Source organism: Oncorhynchus nerka, linkage group LG14, assembly GCF_034236695.1.
Source record: "Oncorhynchus nerka isolate Pitt River linkage group LG14, Oner_Uvic_2.0, whole genome shotgun sequence".
Lineage (NCBI taxonomy): Eukaryota > Metazoa > Chordata > Actinopteri > Salmoniformes > Salmonidae > Oncorhynchus > Oncorhynchus nerka.
In genome coordinates, this window is record NC_088409.1 from 3023940 (window position 1) to 3045005 (window position 21066).

A 21066-nucleotide genomic window follows, 5' to 3' on the forward strand; every position below is an offset into this window, starting at 1 on the left:
GGAGGAGATGCACTGCAGTACTTAATGCAGCTGGTGGCCACACCAGATACTGACTGTTACTTTTGATTTTGACCCCCCCTTTGTTCTGGGACACATTATTCACATTATTCTACTGTGTTATTGACTTGTTAATTGCTTACTCCATGTGTAACTCTGTGTTGTCTGTTCACACTGCTATGCTTTATCTTGGCCAGGTCGCAGTTGCAAATGAGAACTTGTTCTCAACTAGCCTACCTGGTTAAATAAAATAAAAAAACAACAATTCCATTTCTGTTAGTCACATGTCTGTGGAACTTGTTCAGTTAATGTTTCAGTTGTTGAATCTCATATTCATACAAATATTTACACGCATGAAAATAAAACGCAGTGAGAGGACGGTTCTTTTTTTTTTTTTTGCTGAGTTTATAATACCTACTTACATTTTTGGAAGCTAATAGATTGTCTCCTCTTTGAACTAAAAAAAAAAAGTCCATCACTAATCAGAAGATAATATTGTATATTTGTAAATTGTCCACCCAATGTGGGCTACTGGCCCTTTAATAAGATCTGGGGCTGATGCCGTAGCTCCATGGTGTGATTCTCACCAAATATGTCTTCTCACAATATTCAAACCCCACAATGGAATAAACACAGTTTACGAAGCTCTCTCTACCTATAGATCACAAACATAATCTGAACCAAAAAAAAACAACCCCCACATTTTTGAATTTCTGTACATCCTTGACAACCGCTAATCAATATCAACACATTTTTATCTGCACATCTCTCTATCCGCGGCCGTTGAGTCTCCCGCGAGGGGTCGCGGCCATAGTTTAGTGTGCTGCAGTAGTGTGTGGTGGGGGAACCTGGGGAGCTTTGTGTTCACATTGTCCTAAAAAAGGGAACCTGAACGCGGAATTCAAGCAAACCAAACTCAGACGCCCTCTTGAGATGGTCTCAGTTGGGTTCACTTTAGGGGTTCGAGGAGTCTGAGTTCCTTCGGAGTGTTCAGACTGCACCAAAAAAAACAAGCGAACCACAATGAGTTCACAGAAATAGTCTGAAAGGGACCAATCAGAAGCACTTGGTCCTGTAAGGGACCAATCAGAAGCACCTGGTCCTGTAAGTGGCTCTGGATAAGAATCTGCTAACTGCCGGACATGTAGGGACCAATCAGAAGCACTTGGTCCTGTAAGGGACCAATCAGAAGCACCTGGTCCTGTAAGTGGCTCTGGATAAGAGTCTGCTAACTGCCGGACATGTAGGGACCAATCAGAAGCACTTGGTCCTGTAAGGGACCAATCAGAAGCACCTGGTCCTGAAAGGGACCAATCAGAAACACTTGGTCCTGAAAGGGACCAATCAGAAACACTTGGTCCTGAAAGGGACCAATCAGAAACACTTGGTCCTGAAAGGGACCAATCATGTAGGAGTCTCTGCTTTTTGTTTGACGTTTTAGCTAAAACACAAAGTCTCAGAATACATATTAAATAGAAATAGGCATCTCTGTCCAGTTATTTAACATCTACATTGCAAAAACATAAAAAGCGAGCAAAATGTTTGACAACTCTTTATTTTATCAAGTTCATTTAAAATCACAATAACATCAAATATAAACCATGTGCTTTTTTTAAAAGCGTGTGACATTTCTAATAGAAAACCAAAGTAGGGAACAATGATTGAGTTGATGGTGGAAAACCTCCTCCTGGCCCAGCACGGAGATTACTCTGAAAAGGTTACTCTGAAAACCTCCTCCTGGCCCAGCACGGAGATTACTCTGAAAAGGTTACTCTGAAAACCTCCTCCTGGCCCAGCACGGAGATTACTCTTACTCTGAAAAGGTTACTCTGAAAAGGTTACTCTGAAAAGGTTACTCTGAAAACCTCCTCCTGGCCCAGCACGGAGATTACTCTGAAAACCTCCTCCTGGCCCAGCACGGAGATTACTCTGAAAAGTTCATCAGTAGGTCAACTGACCAAAACCCCATGTAAACCCTGTCACATGACATCAGCCATGCCAACTCTCTTCAAGTTGTACTGGGCATCAAATTCAGTCAAATGTTTCTAGTCTGCTAGCTCTACGCAGACCCCCAGAGGATAGGTTATAGAGCTGTAGTCTGCTAGCTCTACGCAGACCCCCAGAGGATAGGATATAGAGCTGTAGTCTGCTCTACGCAGACCCCCAGAGGATATGATATAGAGCTGTAGTCTGCTCTACGCAGACCCCCAGAGGATAGGATATAGAGCTGTAGTCTGCTCTACGCAGACCCCCAGAGGATAGGATATAGAGTTGTAGTCTGCTCTACGCAGACCCCCAGAGGATAGGATATATGAATGAGACGTTGCCAGGGGTGGAACCAATGAGACGTTGCCAGGGGTGGAACCAATGAGACGTTGCCAGGGGTGGAACCAATGAGACGTTGCCAGGGGTGGAACCAATGAGACGTTGCCAGGGGTGGAACCAATGAGACGTTGCCAGGGGTGGAACCAATGAGACGTTGCCAGGGGTGGAACCAATGAGGCGTTGCCAGGGTGGAACCAATGAGGCGTTGCCAGGGGTGGAACCAATGAGGCGTTGCCAGGGTGGAACCAATGAGGCGTTGCCAGGGGTGGAACCAATGAGGCGTTGCCAGGGGTGGAACCAATGAGGCGTTGCCAGGGTGGAACCAATGAGGCGTTGCCAGGGGTGGAACCAATGAGGCGTTGCCAGGGTGGAACCAATGAGGCGTTGCCAGCGGGGTGGAACCAATGAGGCGTTGCGGGGTGGAACCAATGAGGCGTTGCGGGGGTGGAACCAATGAGGCGTTGCGGGGTGGAACCAATGAGGCGTTGCGGGGTGGAACCAATGAGGCGTTGCGGGGTGGAACCAATGAGGCGTTGCGTTGGGTGGAACCAATGAGGCGTTGCGGGGTGGAGACGTTGCCGGGGTGGAACCAATGAGACGTTGGGGCGTTGGGGTGGAACCAATGAGGCGTTGCGGGGTGGAACCAATGAGGCGTTGCGGGTGGAACCAATGAGGCGTTGCGGGGTGGAACCAATGAGGCGTTGCGGGGTGGAACCAATGAGGCGTTGCGTCGGGTGGAACCAATGAGGCGTTGCGGGGTGGAACCAATGAGACGTTGACGCGGGGTGGAACCAATGAGGCGTTGCGTTGGGGTGGAACCAATGAGGCGTTGGGACGTTGCCGGGGGTGGAACCAATGAGACGTTGGGACGTTGCCGGGGGTGGAACCAATGAGACGTTGGGACGTTGCCGGGGGTGGAACCAATGAGACGTTGGGACGTTGCCGGGGGTGGAACCAATGAGACGTTGTCAGGCCTGAAGCAGTGCACTATCAGGGATTAGGGTGCCATATTGGACAAAGCAGCAGTCCTCACTGACCCAGAGCAGCAGTCCTCACTGACCCAGAGCAGCAGTCCTCACTGACCCAGACCAGCAGTCCTCACTGACCCAGACCAGCAGTCCTCACTGACCCAGACCAGCAGTCCTCTTGGCCAGTCAGGGCAGGGCCTCACTGACCCAGAGCAGCAGTCCTCACTGACCCAGAGCAGAAGTCCTCACTGACCCAGACCAGCAGTCCTTCACTGACCCAGACCAGCAGTCCTTCACTGACCCAGACCAGCAGTCCTCACTGACCCAGACCAGCAGTCCTCACTGACCCAGACCAGCAGTCCTCTTGGCCAGTCAGGGCAGGGCCTCACTGACCCAGAGCAGCAGTCCTCACTGACCCAGAGCAGCAGTCCTTTTGGCCAGTCAGGCCAGGGCCTCACTGACCCAGACCAGCAGTCCTCACTGACCCAGACCAGCAGTCCTCACTGACCCAGACCAGCAGTCCTCACTGACCCAGACCAGCAGTCCTCACTGACCCAGACCAGCAGTCCTCTTGGCCAGTCAGGCCAGGGCCTCACTGACCCAGACCAGCAGTCCTCTTGGCCAGTCAGGCCAGGGCCTCACCAGTCAGCTGGATAGCGATGTTTCCACTGGTATCCGTCTGAACCAACAGCACGCTGGAGTGGTTTCCAGTTACAACCGGCTTGAACTGGACTGGCAGGTGGATGTAGCGTTGGGATCTGGAGGGCAGAGAGAAACAGGAAGAAATCAAAACATGGACTAAGTATGTACGGGTTCGCAGACGCCACGGACTGAGAGGCAGACGACACCACGGACAGAGAGGCAGACGACACCACGGACAGAGAGGCAGACGACACCACGGACAGAGAGGCAGACGACACCACGGACAGAGAGGCAGACGACACCACGGACAGAGAGGCAGACGACACCACGGACAGAGAGGCAGACGACACCACGGACAGAGAGGCAGACGACACCACGGACAGAGAGGCAGGCGACACCACGGACAGAGAGGCAGACGACACCACGGACAGAGAGGCAGACGACACCACGGACAGAGAGGCAGACGACACCACGGACAGAGAGGCAGACGACACCACGGACAGAGAGGCAGACGACACCACGGACAGAGAGGCAGGCGACACCACGGACAGAGAGGCAGACGACACCACGGACAGAGGCAGACGACACTACGGACAGAGAGGCGACACTACGGACAGAGAGGCAGACAGAGAGGCAGACGACACTACGGACAGAGAGGCAGACGACACCACGGACAGAGAGGCAGACGACACCACGGACAGAGAGGCAGACGACACCACGGACAGAGAGACAGAGGGCGACACCACGGACAGAGAGGCAGAGACACGGACAGAGAGGCAGACAGAGGCAGACGACACCACGGACAGAGAGGCAGACGACACCACGGACAGAGAGGCAGACGACACCACGGACAGAGAGGCAGACGACACCACGGACAGAGAGGCAGACGACACCACGGACAGAGAGGCAGACGACACCACGGACAGAGAGGCAGACGACACCACGGACAGAGAGGCAGACGACACCACGGACAGAGAGGCAGACGACACCACGGACAGAGAGGCAGACGACACCACGGACAGAGAGACAGACGACACCACGGGAGGCAGAGAGGCAGGCGACACCACGGACAGAGAGGCAGACGACACCACGGACAGAGAGGCAGAGCGACACCACGGACAGAGAGGCAGACGACACCACGGACAGAGAGGCAGACGACACCACGGACAGAGAGGCAGACGACACCACGGACAGAGAGGCAGACGACACCACGGACAGAGAGGCAGACGACACCACGGACAGAGAGGCAGACGACACCACGGACAGAGAGGCAGACGACACCACGGACAGAGAGGCAGACGACACCACGGACAGAGAGGCAGACGACACCACGGACAGAGAGGCAGACAGAGAGGCAGACGACACTACGGACAGAGAGGCAGACGACACCACGGACAGAGAGGCAGACGACACCACGGACAGAGAGGCAGACGACACCACGGACAGAGAGGCAGACGACACACGGACAGAGGACAGAGAGGCAGACGACACACGGACAGAGAGGCGGACAGAGAGGCAGACGACACGGACACGGACAGAGAGGCAGACGACACCACGGACAGAGAGGCAGGCGACACCACGGACAGAGAGGCAGACGACACCACGGACAGAGAGGCAGACGACACCACGGACAGAGAGGCAGACGACACTACGGACAGAGAGGCGGACAGAGAGGCAGACGACACTACGGACAGAGAGGCGGACAGAGAGGCAGACGACACTACGGACAGAGAGGCGGACAGAGAGGCAGACGACACCACGGACAGAGAGGCGGACAGAGAGGCAGACGACACCAGGCGGACAGAGAGGCAGACGACACTACGGACAGAGAGGCGGACAGAGAGGCAGACGACACTACGGACAGAGAGACGGACAGAGAGGCAGACGACACCACGGACAGAGAGGCAGACGACACCACGGACAGAGAGGCAGACGACACCACGGACAGAGAGGCAGACGACACCACGGACAGAGAGGCAGACGACACCACGGACAGAGAGGCAGACGACACCACGGACAGAGAGGCAGACGACACCACGGACAGAGAGGCAGACGACACCACGGACAGAGAGGCAGACGACACCACGGACAGAGAGGCAGACGACACCACGGACAGAGAGGCAGACGACACCACGGACAGAGAGGCAGACGACACCACGGACAGAGAGGCAGACGACACCACGGACAGAGAGGCAGACGACACCACGGACAGAGAGGCAGACGACACCACGGACAGAGAGGCAGACGACACCACGGACAGAGAGGCAGACGACACCACGGACAGAGAGGCAGACGACACCACGGACAGAGAGGCAGACGACACCACGGACAGAGAGGCAGACGACACCACGGACAGAGAGGCAGACGACACCACGGACAGAGAGGCAGACGACACCACGGACAGAGAGGCAGACGACACCACGGACAGAGAGGCAGACGACACCACGGACAGAGAGGCAGACGACACCACGGACAGAGAGGCAGACGACACCACGGACAGAGAGGCAGACGACACCACGGACAGAGAGGCAGACGCCACACGGACTGAGGCAGACGCCACACGGACTGAGGCATGGGAGGAGTCAGGACATGCAGCAAGATGCCATTCGCCACACAGCACCACCACACCTACTTCAGTAGATAACACAGTGGCCTGCTGTCCAGACGCTCTCAGACCCAGAGCCTGACCAACACAGTGACCTGCTGTCCAGTCGCTCTCAGACCCAGAGCCTGACCAACACAGTGACCTGCTGTCCAGACGCTCTCAGGGCCAGAGCCTGACCAACACAGTGACCTGCTGTCCAGAGCCTGACCAACACAGTGGCCTGCTGTCCAGACGCTCTCAGGACCAGAGCCTGACCAACACAGTGGCCTGCTGTCCAGACGCTCTCAGGACCAGAGCCTGACCAACACAGTGGCCTGCTGTCCAGACGCTCTCAGACCCAGAGCCTGACCAACACAGTGACCTGCTGTCCAGACGCTCTCAGGACCAGAGCCTGACCAACACAGTGACCTGCTGTCCAGAGCCTGACCAACACAGTGGCCTGCTGTCCAGACGCTCTCAGGCCCAGAGCCTGACCAACACAGTGGCCTGCTGTCCAGACGCTCTCAGACCCAGAGCCTGACCAACACAGTGGCCTGCTGTCCAGACGCTCTCAGACCCAGAGCCTGACCAACACAGTGACCTGCTGTCCAGATGTTCTCAGACCCAGAGCCTGACCAACACAGTGACCTGCTGTCCAGAGCCTGACCAACACAGTGACCTGCTGTCCAGACGCTCTCAGACCCAGAGCCTGACCAACACAGTGGCCTGCTGTCCAGACGCTCTCAGACCCAGAGCCTGACCAACACAGTGACCTGCTGTCCAGACGCTCTCAGGCCCAGAGCCTGACCAATACAGTGACCTGCTGTCCAGAGCCTGACCAACACAGTGACCTGCTGTCCAGACGCTCTCAGGCCCAGAGCCTGACCAACACAGTGACCTGCTGTCCAGACGCTCTCAGACCCAGAGCCTGACCAACACAGTGACCTGCTGTCCAGAGCCTGGCCAACACAGTGACCTGCTGTCCAGAGCCTGGCCAACACAGTGACCTGCTGTCCAGACGCTCTCAGGCCCAGAGCCTGACCAACACAGTGACCTGCTGTCCAGAGCCTGACCAACACAGTGACCTGCTGTCCAGAGCCTGGCCAACACAGTGACCTGCTGTCCAAACGCTCTCAGGCCCAGAGCCTGACCAACACAGTGACCTGCTGTCCAGACGCTCTCAGGCCCAGAGCCTGACCAACACAGTGACCTGCTGTCCAGACGCTCTCAGACCCAGAGCCTGACCAACACAGTGACCTGCTGTCCAGAGCCTGACCAACACAGTGGCCTGCTGTCCAGACGCTCTCAGGCCCAGAGCCTGACCAACACAGTGACCTGCTGTCCAGACACTCAGGCCCAGAGCCTGACCAACACAGTGACCTGCTGTCCAAACGCTCTCAGACCCAGAGCCTGACCAACACAGTGACCTGCTGTCCAGAGCCTGACCAACACAGTGACCTGCTGTCCAGACGCTCTCAGGCCCAGAGCCTGACCAACACAGTGACCTGCTGTCCAGACGCTCTCAGGCCCAGAGCCTGACCAACACAGTGACCTGCTGTCCAGACGCTCTCAGGCCCAGAGCCTGACCAACACAGTGACCTGCTGTCCAGACGCTCTCAGACCCAGAGCCTGACCAACACAGTGACCTGCTGTCCAGACGCTCTCAGGCCCAGAGCCTGACCAACACAGTGACCTGCTGTCCAGACGCTCTCAGACCCAGAGCCTGACCAACACAGTGACCTGCTGTCCAGACGCTCTCAGACCCAGAGCCTGACCAACACAGTGACCTGCTGTCCAGAGCCTGACCAACACAGTGACCTGCTGTCCAGACGCTCTCAGGCCCAGAGCCTGACCAACACAGTGACCTGCTGTCCAGACGCTCTCAGACCCAGAGCCTGACCAACACAGTGACCTGCTGTCCAGAGCCTGACCAACACAGTGACCTGCTGTCCAGACGCTCTCAGACCCAGAGCCTGACCAACACAGTGACCTGCTGTCCAGAGCCTGACCAACACAGTGACCTGCTGTCCAGACGCTCTCAGACCCAGAGCCTGACCAACACAGTGACCTGCTGTCCAGACGCTCTCAGACCCAGAGCCTGACCAACACAGTGACCTGCTGTCCAGACGCTCTCAGACCCAGAGCCTGACCAACACAGTGACCTGCTGTCCAGACGCTCTCAGACCCAGAGCCTGACCAACACAGTGACCTGCTGTCCAGACGCTCTCAGACCCAGAGCCTGACCAACACAGTGGCCTGCTGTCCAGACGCTCTCAGACCCAGAGCCTGACCAACACAGTGACCTGCTGTCCAGACGCTCTCAGACCCAGAGCCTGACCAACACAGTGACTTGCTGTCCAGACGCTCTCAGACCCAGAGCCTGACCAACACAGTGACCTGCTGTCCAGACGCTCTCAGGCCCAGAGCCTGACCCAGTGACCTGCTGTCCAGGCTCTCAGACCCAGTGACACAGTGACCTGGTGTCCAGACGCTCTCAGACCCAGAGCCTGACCAACACAGTGACCTGCTGTCCAGACGCTCTCAGACCCAGAGCCTGACCAACACAGTGACCTGCTGTCCAGACGCTCTCAGACCCAGAGCCTGACCAACACAGTGACCTGCTGTCCAGACGCTCTCAGACCCAGAGCCTGACCAACACAGTGACCTGCTGTCCAGACGCTCTCAGACCCAGAGCCTGACCAACACAGTGACCTGCTGTCCAGACGCTCTCAGACCGACCCCTCTGAGTTTCCACAGCATTAGGAGCAGGAAGTCACACTCAGGGTTACACAAACAGGACCAATCACAGCCTTTCAGTACATCATAGCCTGGTCCCAGATGTAGTTGTGCAGTCTTGGTCAACTTCTATGGTCATGGTATAGCTCTGTGGCCAGGCTAACCAGGACACTGATTACAGAAGAGGAATGACAGTCACCAAGCGGCGTGGACTCACCTTAGGGAATATTTGGAATGCTTGATGTGGAAGGGCTCTTTAGGGGTTAGGAACATCAGCTGCAACATCAGACAAGCTCAACATCAAATCCATGCAATGCAAAGCATTCTGGGTAGTTATCACATCAATCACAGTTCATGCAATTATTCTGTGTGTGTGTGTTGCTCACCGCATGTGTTTCCAAGGAGTTGTTTCTCATGTTGACCTTCAGTGTGCTGGTCTCCCCTACCCTGGTAGGGGGGAATGAGTAGTGGTCCTGGGGGGCGTATACCCCCCTACACAGAGCCTCCTCCTGACTGGAACACACAACATCATCCACACATTTAACATCGACCTGAACCTTCCTCCTCCATGGGGCTTTGAGCTTCCTGAACATCGACCTGAACCTTCCTCCTCCATGGGGCTTTGAGCTTCCTGAACATCTACCTGAACCTTCCTCCTCCATGGGGCTTTGAGCTCCCTGACCATCTACTTGAACCTTCCTCCTCCTTGGGGCTCTGAGCTTCCTGAACCTTCCTCCTCCATGGGGCTCTGAGCTTCCTGAACCTTCCTCCTCCATGGGGCTCTGAGCCTCCTGAATCTTCCTCCTCCATGGGGCTCTGAGCTTCCTGAACCTTCCTCCTCCATGGGGCTCTGAGCTCCCTGACCATCTACCTGAACCTTCCTCCTCCATGGGGCTCTGAGCTCCCTGACCGTCTACCTGAACCTTCCTCCTCCATGGGGCTCTGAGCTTCCTGAACCTTCCTCCTCCTTGGGGCTCTGAGCTTCCTGAACCTTCCTCCTCCTTGGGGCTCTGAGCTTCCTGAACCTTCCTCCTCCTTGGGGCTCTGAGCTTCCTGAACCTTCCTCCTCCATGGGGCTCTGAGCTTCCTGAACCTTCCTCCTCCATGGGGCTCTGAGCTTCCTGAACCTTCCTCCTCCATGGTGCTCTAAGAGACCTGACTGCCAGCTGACTGACTAACTAACTGGTTAACTAGCTGGCTAACTAGTGCTCCCTGTTTTGTGATTCATCCTTCACTGTGCTCTGGACTGTGGAGGGTCATCACTAGTGTTTTTCTAGTCATCACTAGTGAGACCTGACTGCCAGTCATCACTAGTGAGACCTGACTGCCAGTCATCACTAGTGAGACCTGACTGCCAGTCATCACTAGTGAGACCTGACTGCCAGTCATCACTAGTGAGACCTGACTGCCAGTCATCACTAGTGAGACCTGACTGCCAGTCATCACTAGTGAGACCTGACTGCCAGTCATCACTAGTGAGACCTGACTGCCAGTCATCACTAGTGAGACCTGACTGCCAGTCATCACTAGTGAGACCTGACTGCCAGTCATCACTAGTGAGACCTGACTGCCAGTCATCACTAGTGAGACCTGACTGCCAGTCATCACTAGTGAGACCTGACTGCCAGTCATCACTAGTGAGACCTGACTGCCAGTCATCACTAGTGAGACCTGACTGCCAGCCAGTCATCACTAGTGAGACCTGACTGCCAGTCCTTACCCAGTCATCACTAGTGAGACCTGACTGCCAGTCATCACTAGTGAGACCTGACTGCCAGTCCTTGACCCAGTCATCACTAGTGAGACCTGACTGCCAGTCATCACTAGTGAGACCTGACTGCCAGTCATCACTAGTGAGACCTGACTGCCAGTCATCACTAGTGAGACCTGACTGCCAGTCATCACTAGTGAGACCTGACTGCCAGTCCTTACCCAGTCATCACTAGTGAGACCTGACTGCCAGTCATCACTAGTGAGACCTGACTGCCAGTCCTTACCCAGTCATCACTAGTGAGACCTGACTGCCAGTCATCACTAGTGAGACCTGACTGCCAGTCCTTACCCAGTCATCACTAGTGAGACCTGACTGCCAGTCCTTACCCAGTCATCACTAGTGAGACCTGACTGCCAGTCATCACTAGTGAGACCTGACTGCCATCCTTACCCAGTCATCACTAGTGGAACCTGACTGCCAGCCCTTACCCAGGCATCACTAGTGGGACCTGACTGCCAGTCATCACTAGTGAGACCTGACTGCCATCCTTACCCAGTCATGCCCCCATCAGCAACCGGGTCAGGTCTTCTCCTGGTCTTAAAGGCTTCAGTCTTCACCAGAGAACAGTCTGCTTCCTGAGGAGCCACCGCTGGACCAACCTTCACACCCTGAAACACACCATCATCATCATGGCCACCCTCCACGCCACCGCCACCCTCCACGCCATATCCAGAAGGGTCATATTCATTATTCAAGACAGTCTCCTGGCAGTATAATGATGTCTCCTGGCAGTATAATGGTGTCCTATAACAGTCTCCTGGTAGTATAATGGTGTCCTATAACAGTCTCCTGGCAGTATAATGGTGTCCTATAACAGTCTCCTGGTAGTATAATGGTGTCCTATAACAGTCTCCTGGCAGTATAATGATGTCCTATAACAGTCTCCTGGCAGTATAATGATGTCTCCTGGCAGTATAATGGTGATGTCTCCTGGTAGTATAATGATGTCCTATAACAGTCTCCTGGCAGTATAATGATGTCTCCTGGCAGTATAATGATGTCCTATAACAGTCTCCTGGCAGTATAATGATGTCCTATAACAGTCTCCTGGCAGTATAATGATGTCCTATAACAGTCTCCTGGCAGTATAATGATGTCCTATAACAGTCTCCTGGCAGTATAATGATGTCCTATAACAGTCTCCTGGCAGTATAATGATGTCCTATAACAGTCTCCTGGCAGTATATGATGTCCTGGCAGTATAATGATGTCCTAACAGTCTCCTGGTAGTATAATGATGTCCTATATCAGTCTCCTGGCAGTATAATGATGTCTCCTGGCAGTATAATGATGTCCTATAAGTCTCCTGGCAGTCTCCTGGCAGTATAATGATGTCCTATAACAGTCTCCTGGCAGTATAATGATGTCCTATAACAGTCTCCTGGCAGTATAATGATGTCTCCTGGCAGTATAATGGTGTCCTATAACAGTCTCCTGGCAGTATAATGATGTCCTATAACAGTCTCCTGGTAGTATAATGATGTCCTATAACAGTCTCCTGGCAGTATAATGATGTCCTATAACAGTCTCCTGGCAGTATAATGATGTCTCCTGGCAGTATAACAGTCTCCTGGCAGTATAATGATGTCCTATAACAGTCTCCTGGTAGTATAATGATGTCCTATATCAGTCTCCTGGCAGTATAATGATGTCCTATAACAGTCTCCTGGCAGTATAATGATGTCCTATAACAGTCTCCTGGCAGTATAATGATGTCCTATATCAGTCTCCTGGCAGTATAATGATGTCCTATATCAGTCTCCTGGCAGTATAATGATGTCCTATAACAGTCTCCTGGCAAATGATGTCTCCTGGCAGTATACAGATGTCCTATAACAGTCTCCTGGGTCTTGTGTCCTATAACAGTCTCCTGGCAGTATAATGGTGTAACAGTCTCCTGGTCCCAGTATAATGGTGTCCTATAACAGTCTCCTGGCAGTATAATGATGTCCTGGCAGTATAGTGATGTCCTATATCAGTCTCCTGGCAGTATAATGATGTCCTATATCAGTCTACCCACAATGCCACAGAGCTGGAAGCGTATCCTGGTCTTGTGCTGAGGCTCAGCCACTGGGTGACACTCCAGGTCCCAGAACTGATAAAAGATAGTCCCCTCGGTCCCTGGGCAGGAAGGTGATGGGCACCTGGAGGTAGGAGGAGACACCAACGGGAGGGAGGAGGAGACACCCGGGAGGAGATCAACAGGAGATAGGAGTTCTGGGGACCAGGGTGTGACTGGGTAAAGCTGGGTGGTCAGTAACCCCCTAATAAAGATATGTTCTGGAGACCAGGGGTGTGACTGGGTAAAGCTGGGTGGTCAGTAACCCCCCTAATAAAGATATGTTCTGGAGACCAGGGGTGTGACTGGGTGGTCAGTAACCCCCCCTAATAAAGATATGTTCTGGGGACCAGAGGTGTGACTGGGTAAAGCTGGGTGGTCAGTAACCCCCCTAATAAAGATATGTTCTGGGGACCAGGGGTGTGACTGGGTAAAGCTGGGTGGTCAGTAACCCCCCTAATAAAGATATGTTCTGGGGACCAGGGGTGTGACTGGGTAAAGCTGGGTGGTCAGTAACCCCCTAATAAAGATATGTTCTGGGGACCAGGGTGTGACTGGGTAAAGCTGGGTGGTCAGTAACCCCCTAATAAAGATATGTTCTGGGGACCAGGGTGTGACTGGGTAAAGCTGGGTGGTCAGTAACCCCCTAATAAAGATATGTTCTGGGGACCAGGGTGTGACTGGGTAAAGCTGGGTGGTCAGTAACCCCTAATAAAGATATGTTCTGGGGACCAGGGGTGTGACTGGGTAAAGCTGGGTGGTCAGTAACCCCCCCCCTAATAAAGATATGTTCTGGGACCAGGGGTGTGACTGGGTAAAGCTGGGTGGTCAGTAATCCCCCTAATAAAGATATGTTCTGGGGACCAGGGGTGTGACTGGGTAAAGCTGGGTGGTCAGTAACCCCCCTAATAAATATATGTTCTGGGGACCAGGGGTGTGACTGGGTAAAGCTGGGTGGTCAGTAACCCCCTAATAAAGATATGTTCTGGGGACCAGGGGTGTGACTGGGTAAAGCTGGGTGGTCAGTAACCCCCTAATAAAGATATGTTCTGGGGACCAGGGTGTGAATGGGTAAAGCTGGGTGGTCAGTAACCCCCTAATAAAGATATGTTCTGGGGACCAGGGTGTGACCGGGTAAAGCTGGGTGGTCAGTAACCCTAATAAAGCCATAGGTAGGGGTAGAGATGGAGTAAATCACCTGCATCTTGTGGTATGCTCCCAGGGTTCCAGAGACTAAAGGGGACATCTGAAGGCTGTGTAGGTGGCCGGTACACATCCCCACTGCTGTCCACCCCCTTTACATAGGGAGGGGCGAAGGAAGACAGGTACCACCTCACCTGCTCTCCTCTGTTCTCCACCTCCACAGAGGACTCTGACGAAGGAAGAGACGGCTTTAGATCAAAACACTGGAAACAAGAAACATTCTTCAAGAACATACAGAGCATTTTGGTATTATCTAGAGGGGAAATAGGGCTATTGACTGGCAACTGCAAACTCCAGAGGTTATAGATATGTCCCAACGCTGAGATTATAGATGTGTCCCAACACTGAGTCAGAGATTATAGATGTGTCCCAATGCTGAGATTATAGATATATCCCAACACTGAGTCAGAGATTATAGATATGTCCACGCTGAGTCAGAGATTACAGATGTGTCCCAATGCTGAGATTACAGATGTGTCCCAACGCTGAGATTATAGATATGTCCCAACACTGAGATTATAGATATGTCCCAACACTGAGATTATAGATATATCCCAACACTGAGTCAGAGATTACAGATATGTCCCAATGCTGAGATTACAGATGTGTCCCAACGCTGAGATTATAGATATGTCCCAACACTGAGATTATAGATATATCCCAACACTGAGTCAGAGATTATAGATATATCCCAACACTGAGTCAGAGATTATAGATATGTCCCAACACTGAGTCAGAGATTACAGATGTGTCCCAATGCTGAGATTATAGATATGTCCCAACACTGAGATTATAGATATGTCCCAACGTTGAGTCAGAGATTATAGATGTGTCCCAATGCTGAGATTATAGACATGTCCCAACACTGAGATTATGAGTCCCAGAGATTATAGATATGTCCCAATGCTGAGATTATAGATATGTCCCCCAACGCTGAGATTATAGATATGTCCCAATGCTGAGATTATAGATATGTCCCAATGTTGATATGTCAATGCTGAGATTATAGATATGTCCCAATGCTGAGATTATAGATATGTCCCAATGCTGAGATTATAGATATGTCCCAATGCTGAGAATAGCTGAGATTATAGATATGTCCCAATGCTGAGATTATAGATATGTCCCAATGTCCCAACACTGAGTCAGAGATTATAGATATGTCCCAATGCTGAGATTATAGATATGTCCCAATGTCTGTCCCAATGCTGAAGATTATAGATATGTCCCACACTGAGTCAGAGATTATAGATATGTCCCAATGCTGAGATTATAGATATGTCCCAACACTGTCAGAGATTATAGATATGTCCCAATGCTGATTATAGATATGTCCCAATGCTGAGATTATAGATATGTCCCAACACTGAGTCAGAGATTATAGATGTGTCCCAATGCTGAGATTATAGATATGTCCCAATGCTGAGATTATAGATATGTCCCACACAGTCAGAGATTATAGATGTGTCAATGCTGAGATTATAGATATGTCCCAATGCTGAGATTATAGATATGTCCCACACAGTCTAGATATGTCAGAGATTATAGATATGTCCCAATGCTGAGATTATAGATATGTCCCAACGCTGAGATTATAGATATGTCCCAACGCACTGATATGTCACTGAGATTATAGATATGATGATATGTCCCAATGCTGAGATTATAGATATGTCCCAATGCTGAGATTATAGATATGTCCCAATGCTGAGATTATAGATATGTCCCAACACTGAGTCAGAGATTATAGATGTGTCCCAATGCTGAGATTATAGATATGTCCCAATGCTGAGATTATAGATATGTCCCAATGCTGAGATTATAGATATGTCCCAACACTGAGTCAGAGATTATAGATATGTCCCAATGCAGAGATTATAGATATGTCCCAACGCTGAGATTATAGATATGTCCCAACGCTGAGATTATAGATATGTCCCAACACTGAGATTATAGATATGTCCCAATGCTGAGATTATAGATATGTCCCAATGCTGAGATTATAGATATGTCCCAATGCTGAGATTATAGATATGTCCCAATGCTGAGATTATAGATATGTCCCAACGCTGAGATTATAGATATGTCCCAACACTGAGATTATAGATATGTCCCAATGCTGAGATTATAGATATGTCCCAATGCTGAGATTATAGATATGTGCCAACGCTGAGATTATATGTCCCAATGCTGAGTAACGCTGCTGGGAGTCAGAGTGTCTCCTACCTGAGGTTTCTCCTGAGGGCGTGGCAGGAAACACGATGGTACGGTTACTGATCTCTACCGTGGCTGGAGCGGTCCTGGTCAGGGGGTTGGCCTGCAGGGGCAGCATGGAGGTGGGCATGGGGCTAGCAGTCTGAGGAGGAAGGGGGCTAGGCTCCGGTCTGCTGGGGCCGTTGATACATCCAGAGCCAGGTCCTGACGGATCTGGACTTTGATGAACTGGACAGCAGGAGGAGAGAAAATAACATCATTAAGGGGAGGGCCATCAAGACATTGGGGGGGCACCACATCAAGACATTGAGGGGGCACCATATCAAGACATTGAGGGGGGGGCACCACATCAAGACATTGAGGGGGGGGCACCACATCAAGACATTGAGGGGGGGCACCACATCAAGACATTGAGGGGGACCACATCAAGACATTGGGGGAACCACATCAAGACATTGGGGGCCACCACATCAAGACATTGAGGGGGGCACCACATCAAGACATTGAGGGGGGAACCACATCAAGACACCACATCAAGACATTGAGGGGGGCCACCACATCAAGACATTGAGGGGGGCACCACATCAAGACATTGAGGGGGGGACCACATCAAGACATTGAGGGGCACCACATCAAGACATTGAGGGGGGCACCACATCAAGACATTGAGGCCCCACCACATCAAGACATTGAGGGGGGCACCACATCCCCACCACATCAAGACATTGAGGGGGGGGGCCCACCACATCAAGACATTGAGGGGGGGGGGTGGCACCACATCAAGACATTGGGGGGGGCCCATTGAGGGGGGGCACCACATCAAGACATTGAGGGGGGGCACCACATCAAGACATTGAGGGGCCCACATCATCATCACTACCTTCTGTTGATTGTCACACTGGACATAGATTTGGCCACTCCATGGAAACATGGATGTCCTGGTTGCTAGGGACGGATTAGGACTGATGAGGATCTGGAGGTGGCACCTGGGAACAAAAAACTATGGTGAAACACCCCTAGTACTATAGTCACCTGGTACTATAGTCACCTGGTAAAACACCCCTAGTAATATAGTCACCTAGTAATATAGTCACCTGGTAAAACACCCCTAGTAATATAGTCACCTGGTAATATAGTCACCTGGTAAAACACCCCTAGTAATATAGTCACCTGGTAATATAGTCACCTGGTAAAACACCCCTAGTAATATAGTCACCTGGTTAAACACCCCTAGTAATATAGTCACCTGGTAAAACACCCTAGTACATCAAGACGGGGGACAATATATACCTGGCCACCACATAATATAACCTGGTAAAAACCCCTAGTAATATAGTAACCTGGTAAAACACCCCTAGTAATATAGTCACCTGTAATATAGTCACCTGGTAATATAGTCACCTGGTAAAACACCCTCACAAGACATTGAGGGGGTAATATAGTCACCTGGTAATATAGTCACCTGGTAAAACACCCCTAGTAATATAGTCACCTGGTATAACACCCCTAGTAATATAGTCACCTGGTAAAACACCCCTAGTAATATAGTCACCTGGTAAAACACCCCTAGTACTATATAGTCACCTGGTAATATAGTCACCTGGGTAAAACACCCTAGTACTATAGTCACCTGGTAAAACACCCCTAGTACTATAGTCACCTGGTAAAACACCCTAGTAATATAGTCACCTGGTAAAACACCCCTAGTAATATAGTCACCTGGTAATATAGTCACCTGGTAAAAGTCACTGGTATAACCCTCAAGTAATATAGTCACCTGGTAAAACACCCCTAGTAATATAGTCACCTGGTAATATAGTCACCTGGTAATATAGTCACCTGGTAATATAGTCACCTGGTAAAACACCCCTAGTAATATAGTCACCTGGTAATATAGTCACCTGGTAAAACACCCCTAGTAATATAGTCACCTGGACATAACACCCCTAGTAATATAGTCACCTGGTCAAAAACACCCCTAGTAATATAGTCACCTGGTAATATAGTCACCTGGTAAAACACCCCTAGTAATATAGTCACCTGGTAATATAGTCACCTGGTAAAACACCCCTAGTAATATAGTCACCTGGTAATATAGTCACCTGGTATAACACCCCTAGTAATATAGTCACCTGGTATAACACCCCTAGTAATATAGTCACCTGGTAATATAGTCACCTGGTAATATTGTCACCTGGTATAACACCCTAGTAATATAGTCACCTGGTAAAACACCCTAGTAATATAGTCACCTGGTAAAACACCCCTAGTAATATGTGTGGGTGCACCACATCAAGACATTGTGTGACCACATCAAGACATTGTGGGTGCATATGTGGTGCATCAAGTTGAGGGGGGTAACATCAAGTGAGGGGCATCAAGACAAGGGGGGCTCCACAAAGCGTGTGTGTGTGTGTGTGTGTGTGTACATACTGTGGTTCTATAACTCCATGTTGAGGGGTAACAGTGAGACAGTGGGCTGGCCAGGACAACTCAAAGCTCAGCTCTCTGGATGATGAGTGGTTCTGGATCAGGACATGTCTGGTGTTGGAGGCTCCGTCTGGACAACATACATTATAAACCAAAGGAAAGGGTTTAATTATATTCTATTAAAAACTACAAAATAAAAAAAAAACGTTTTATGAACAGAAAATGTTCTGTCCTGGAGAGACCTTCCTCAGGCTGCAAAGAGCACAGAGTTAGTCTCAAACAGTGAGGTGATAATACTGACTGATAGTGGGAGAGGTGAGGACCAGCTGTTCAGGCTGGAGGCTCCAGGAGTCCCTGTGGTCCCCTGGTTCTGTCCCTGTCCCAGAGGGCTCTGTCCCTGTCCCAGAGGGCTCTGTCCTGGGTAACGCGGGGCCTTGAGGACCCTTCACAGGCAGTACATCCAGAGACACGTTGCTGATGTGACGGTCTGAGTTCCCAAAACCACTACAACATGATAAGACAACACCATTATATAACCATTAACACCATAATGTTAGTATAACACCCCTACTACAACATTATATAACCATTAACACCCCTACTACAACATATATAACCATAACCATACTACATTATACCCTACAACATTATATAACCATTAACCCCCACCACTACAACATTATATAACCATTAACACCCCTACTATAACATTATATAACCATTAACACCCCCTACTACAACATTATATAACCATTAACACCCTACTACAACATATAACCATATACTATTAAAAACCCTACAACATTATATAATTATATAACCATTAACACCACTACAACATTATATAACCATTAACACCCCTACTACAACATTATATAACCATTAACACCCCTACAACAACATTTATATAACCATTAACACCCCTACTACAACATTATATAACCATTAACACCCCTACTACAACATATAACCATTAACACCCCTACAACATTATATAACCATTAACACCACTACAACATTATATAACCATTAACACCCCTACTATAACATTATATAACCATTAACACCCCTACTACAACATTATATAACCATTAACACCCCTACTACAACATTATATAACCATTAACACCCCTACAACATTATATAACCATTAACACCCCTACTACAACATTATATAACCATTAACACCCCTACTACAACATTATATAACCATTAACACCCCTACTACAACATTATATAACCATTAACACCCCTACTACAACATTATATAACCATTAACACCCTACTACAACACTACAACATTATATAACCATTAACACCCCTACTACAACATTATATAACCATTAACACCCCTACAACATTATATAACCATTAACACCACTACAACATTATATAACCATTAACACCCCTACAACATTATATAACCATTAACACCACCACTACAACATTATATAACCATTAACACCTCTACTACAACATTATATAACCATTAACACCACTACTACAACGTTAACCATTAGCCCGTATGTTCTAAGCAGAGAGAAACACTCTAGAAACCAAATGAGGTGTTAGATGAAAACATGCGTATGATTACGATATGATGATATTCAGTCCCGGTACCTGTCAGCCTCCGAGCCTCTCCTGGTGACAGCTAGGGGGTGCTGGACATGGGGGTCAGTCCTTCCAGAGTCCAAGGTCTCTGTGCTGCCCAGCACTGACAACACCACCTTACTCAGGTTCCCATAGAACAACTGGGCCTGGTTGGGGCTCTGGGGCAGGTCGTAGGCTGGAGACAACAGAATGGGAAACCATGAGCTAAACATAGTGGGTCAACACATACATTATACACACACACACACACACACACACACATACATTATACACTATTATATACACATACACACACACACACACACACACAGTTGATGTCAGAAGTTTACATACACCTTAGCCAAATACATTTAAACTCAGTTTTTCCATATTTCCTGACATTTAATCCTAGTAATAATTCCCTGTTTTAGGTCAGTTAGGATCACCACTATTTTAAGAATGTGAAATGTCAGAATAATAGTAGAGAGAATGATATATTTCAGTTTTTATTTCTTTCATTACATTCCCAGTGGGTCAGAAGTTT

At 50.2% G+C, this 21066-nt stretch overlaps 1 protein-coding gene and 2 long non-coding RNA genes across 4 annotated transcripts in view; all 3 read right to left on the reverse strand.

Annotated features, from left to right (window-relative positions):
• Window positions 1-1536: 1536 nt before the first annotated feature.
• The window catches only part of LOC135575086 (uncharacterized), a 143122-nt gene continuing 123592 nt past the window's right edge, over window positions 1537-21066 (reverse strand). Inside the window, exons 1-2 of one of the 2 annotated variants that reach the window (XR_010465685.1) lie at window positions 1899-2505; window positions 1537-1862 (exon numbers count right to left, since the gene is read on the reverse strand). This is a non-coding gene — a long non-coding RNA (uncharacterized LOC135575086). Of the gene's footprint in view, window positions 1863-1898; window positions 2506-21066 lie in introns of those variants that run through there. The other variant, XR_010465684.1, reaches the window with a different exon arrangement.
• On the reverse strand, window positions 3164-13119 carry LOC135575084 (centrosomal protein of 192 kDa-like). The gene is made up of 5 exons (XM_065027257.1): window positions 13047-13119; window positions 11519-11634; window positions 9639-9765; window positions 9470-9528; window positions 3164-4048 (listed from the first exon to the last, which is right to left on the reverse strand). The coding sequence occupies exons 2-5, from the start codon at window positions 11524-11526 to the stop codon at window positions 3916-3918; spliced, it is 327 nt and encodes a 108-aa protein (XP_064883329.1). The 5' UTR covers window positions 11527-11634; window positions 13047-13119; the 3' UTR covers window positions 3164-3915.
• LOC135575085 (uncharacterized) lies at window positions 13132-16605 on the reverse strand. The gene is made up of 3 exons (XR_010465683.1): window positions 16515-16605; window positions 14284-14457; window positions 13132-13170 (listed from the first exon to the last, which is right to left on the reverse strand). It is a non-coding gene; the product is annotated as an uncharacterized LOC135575085 (long non-coding RNA).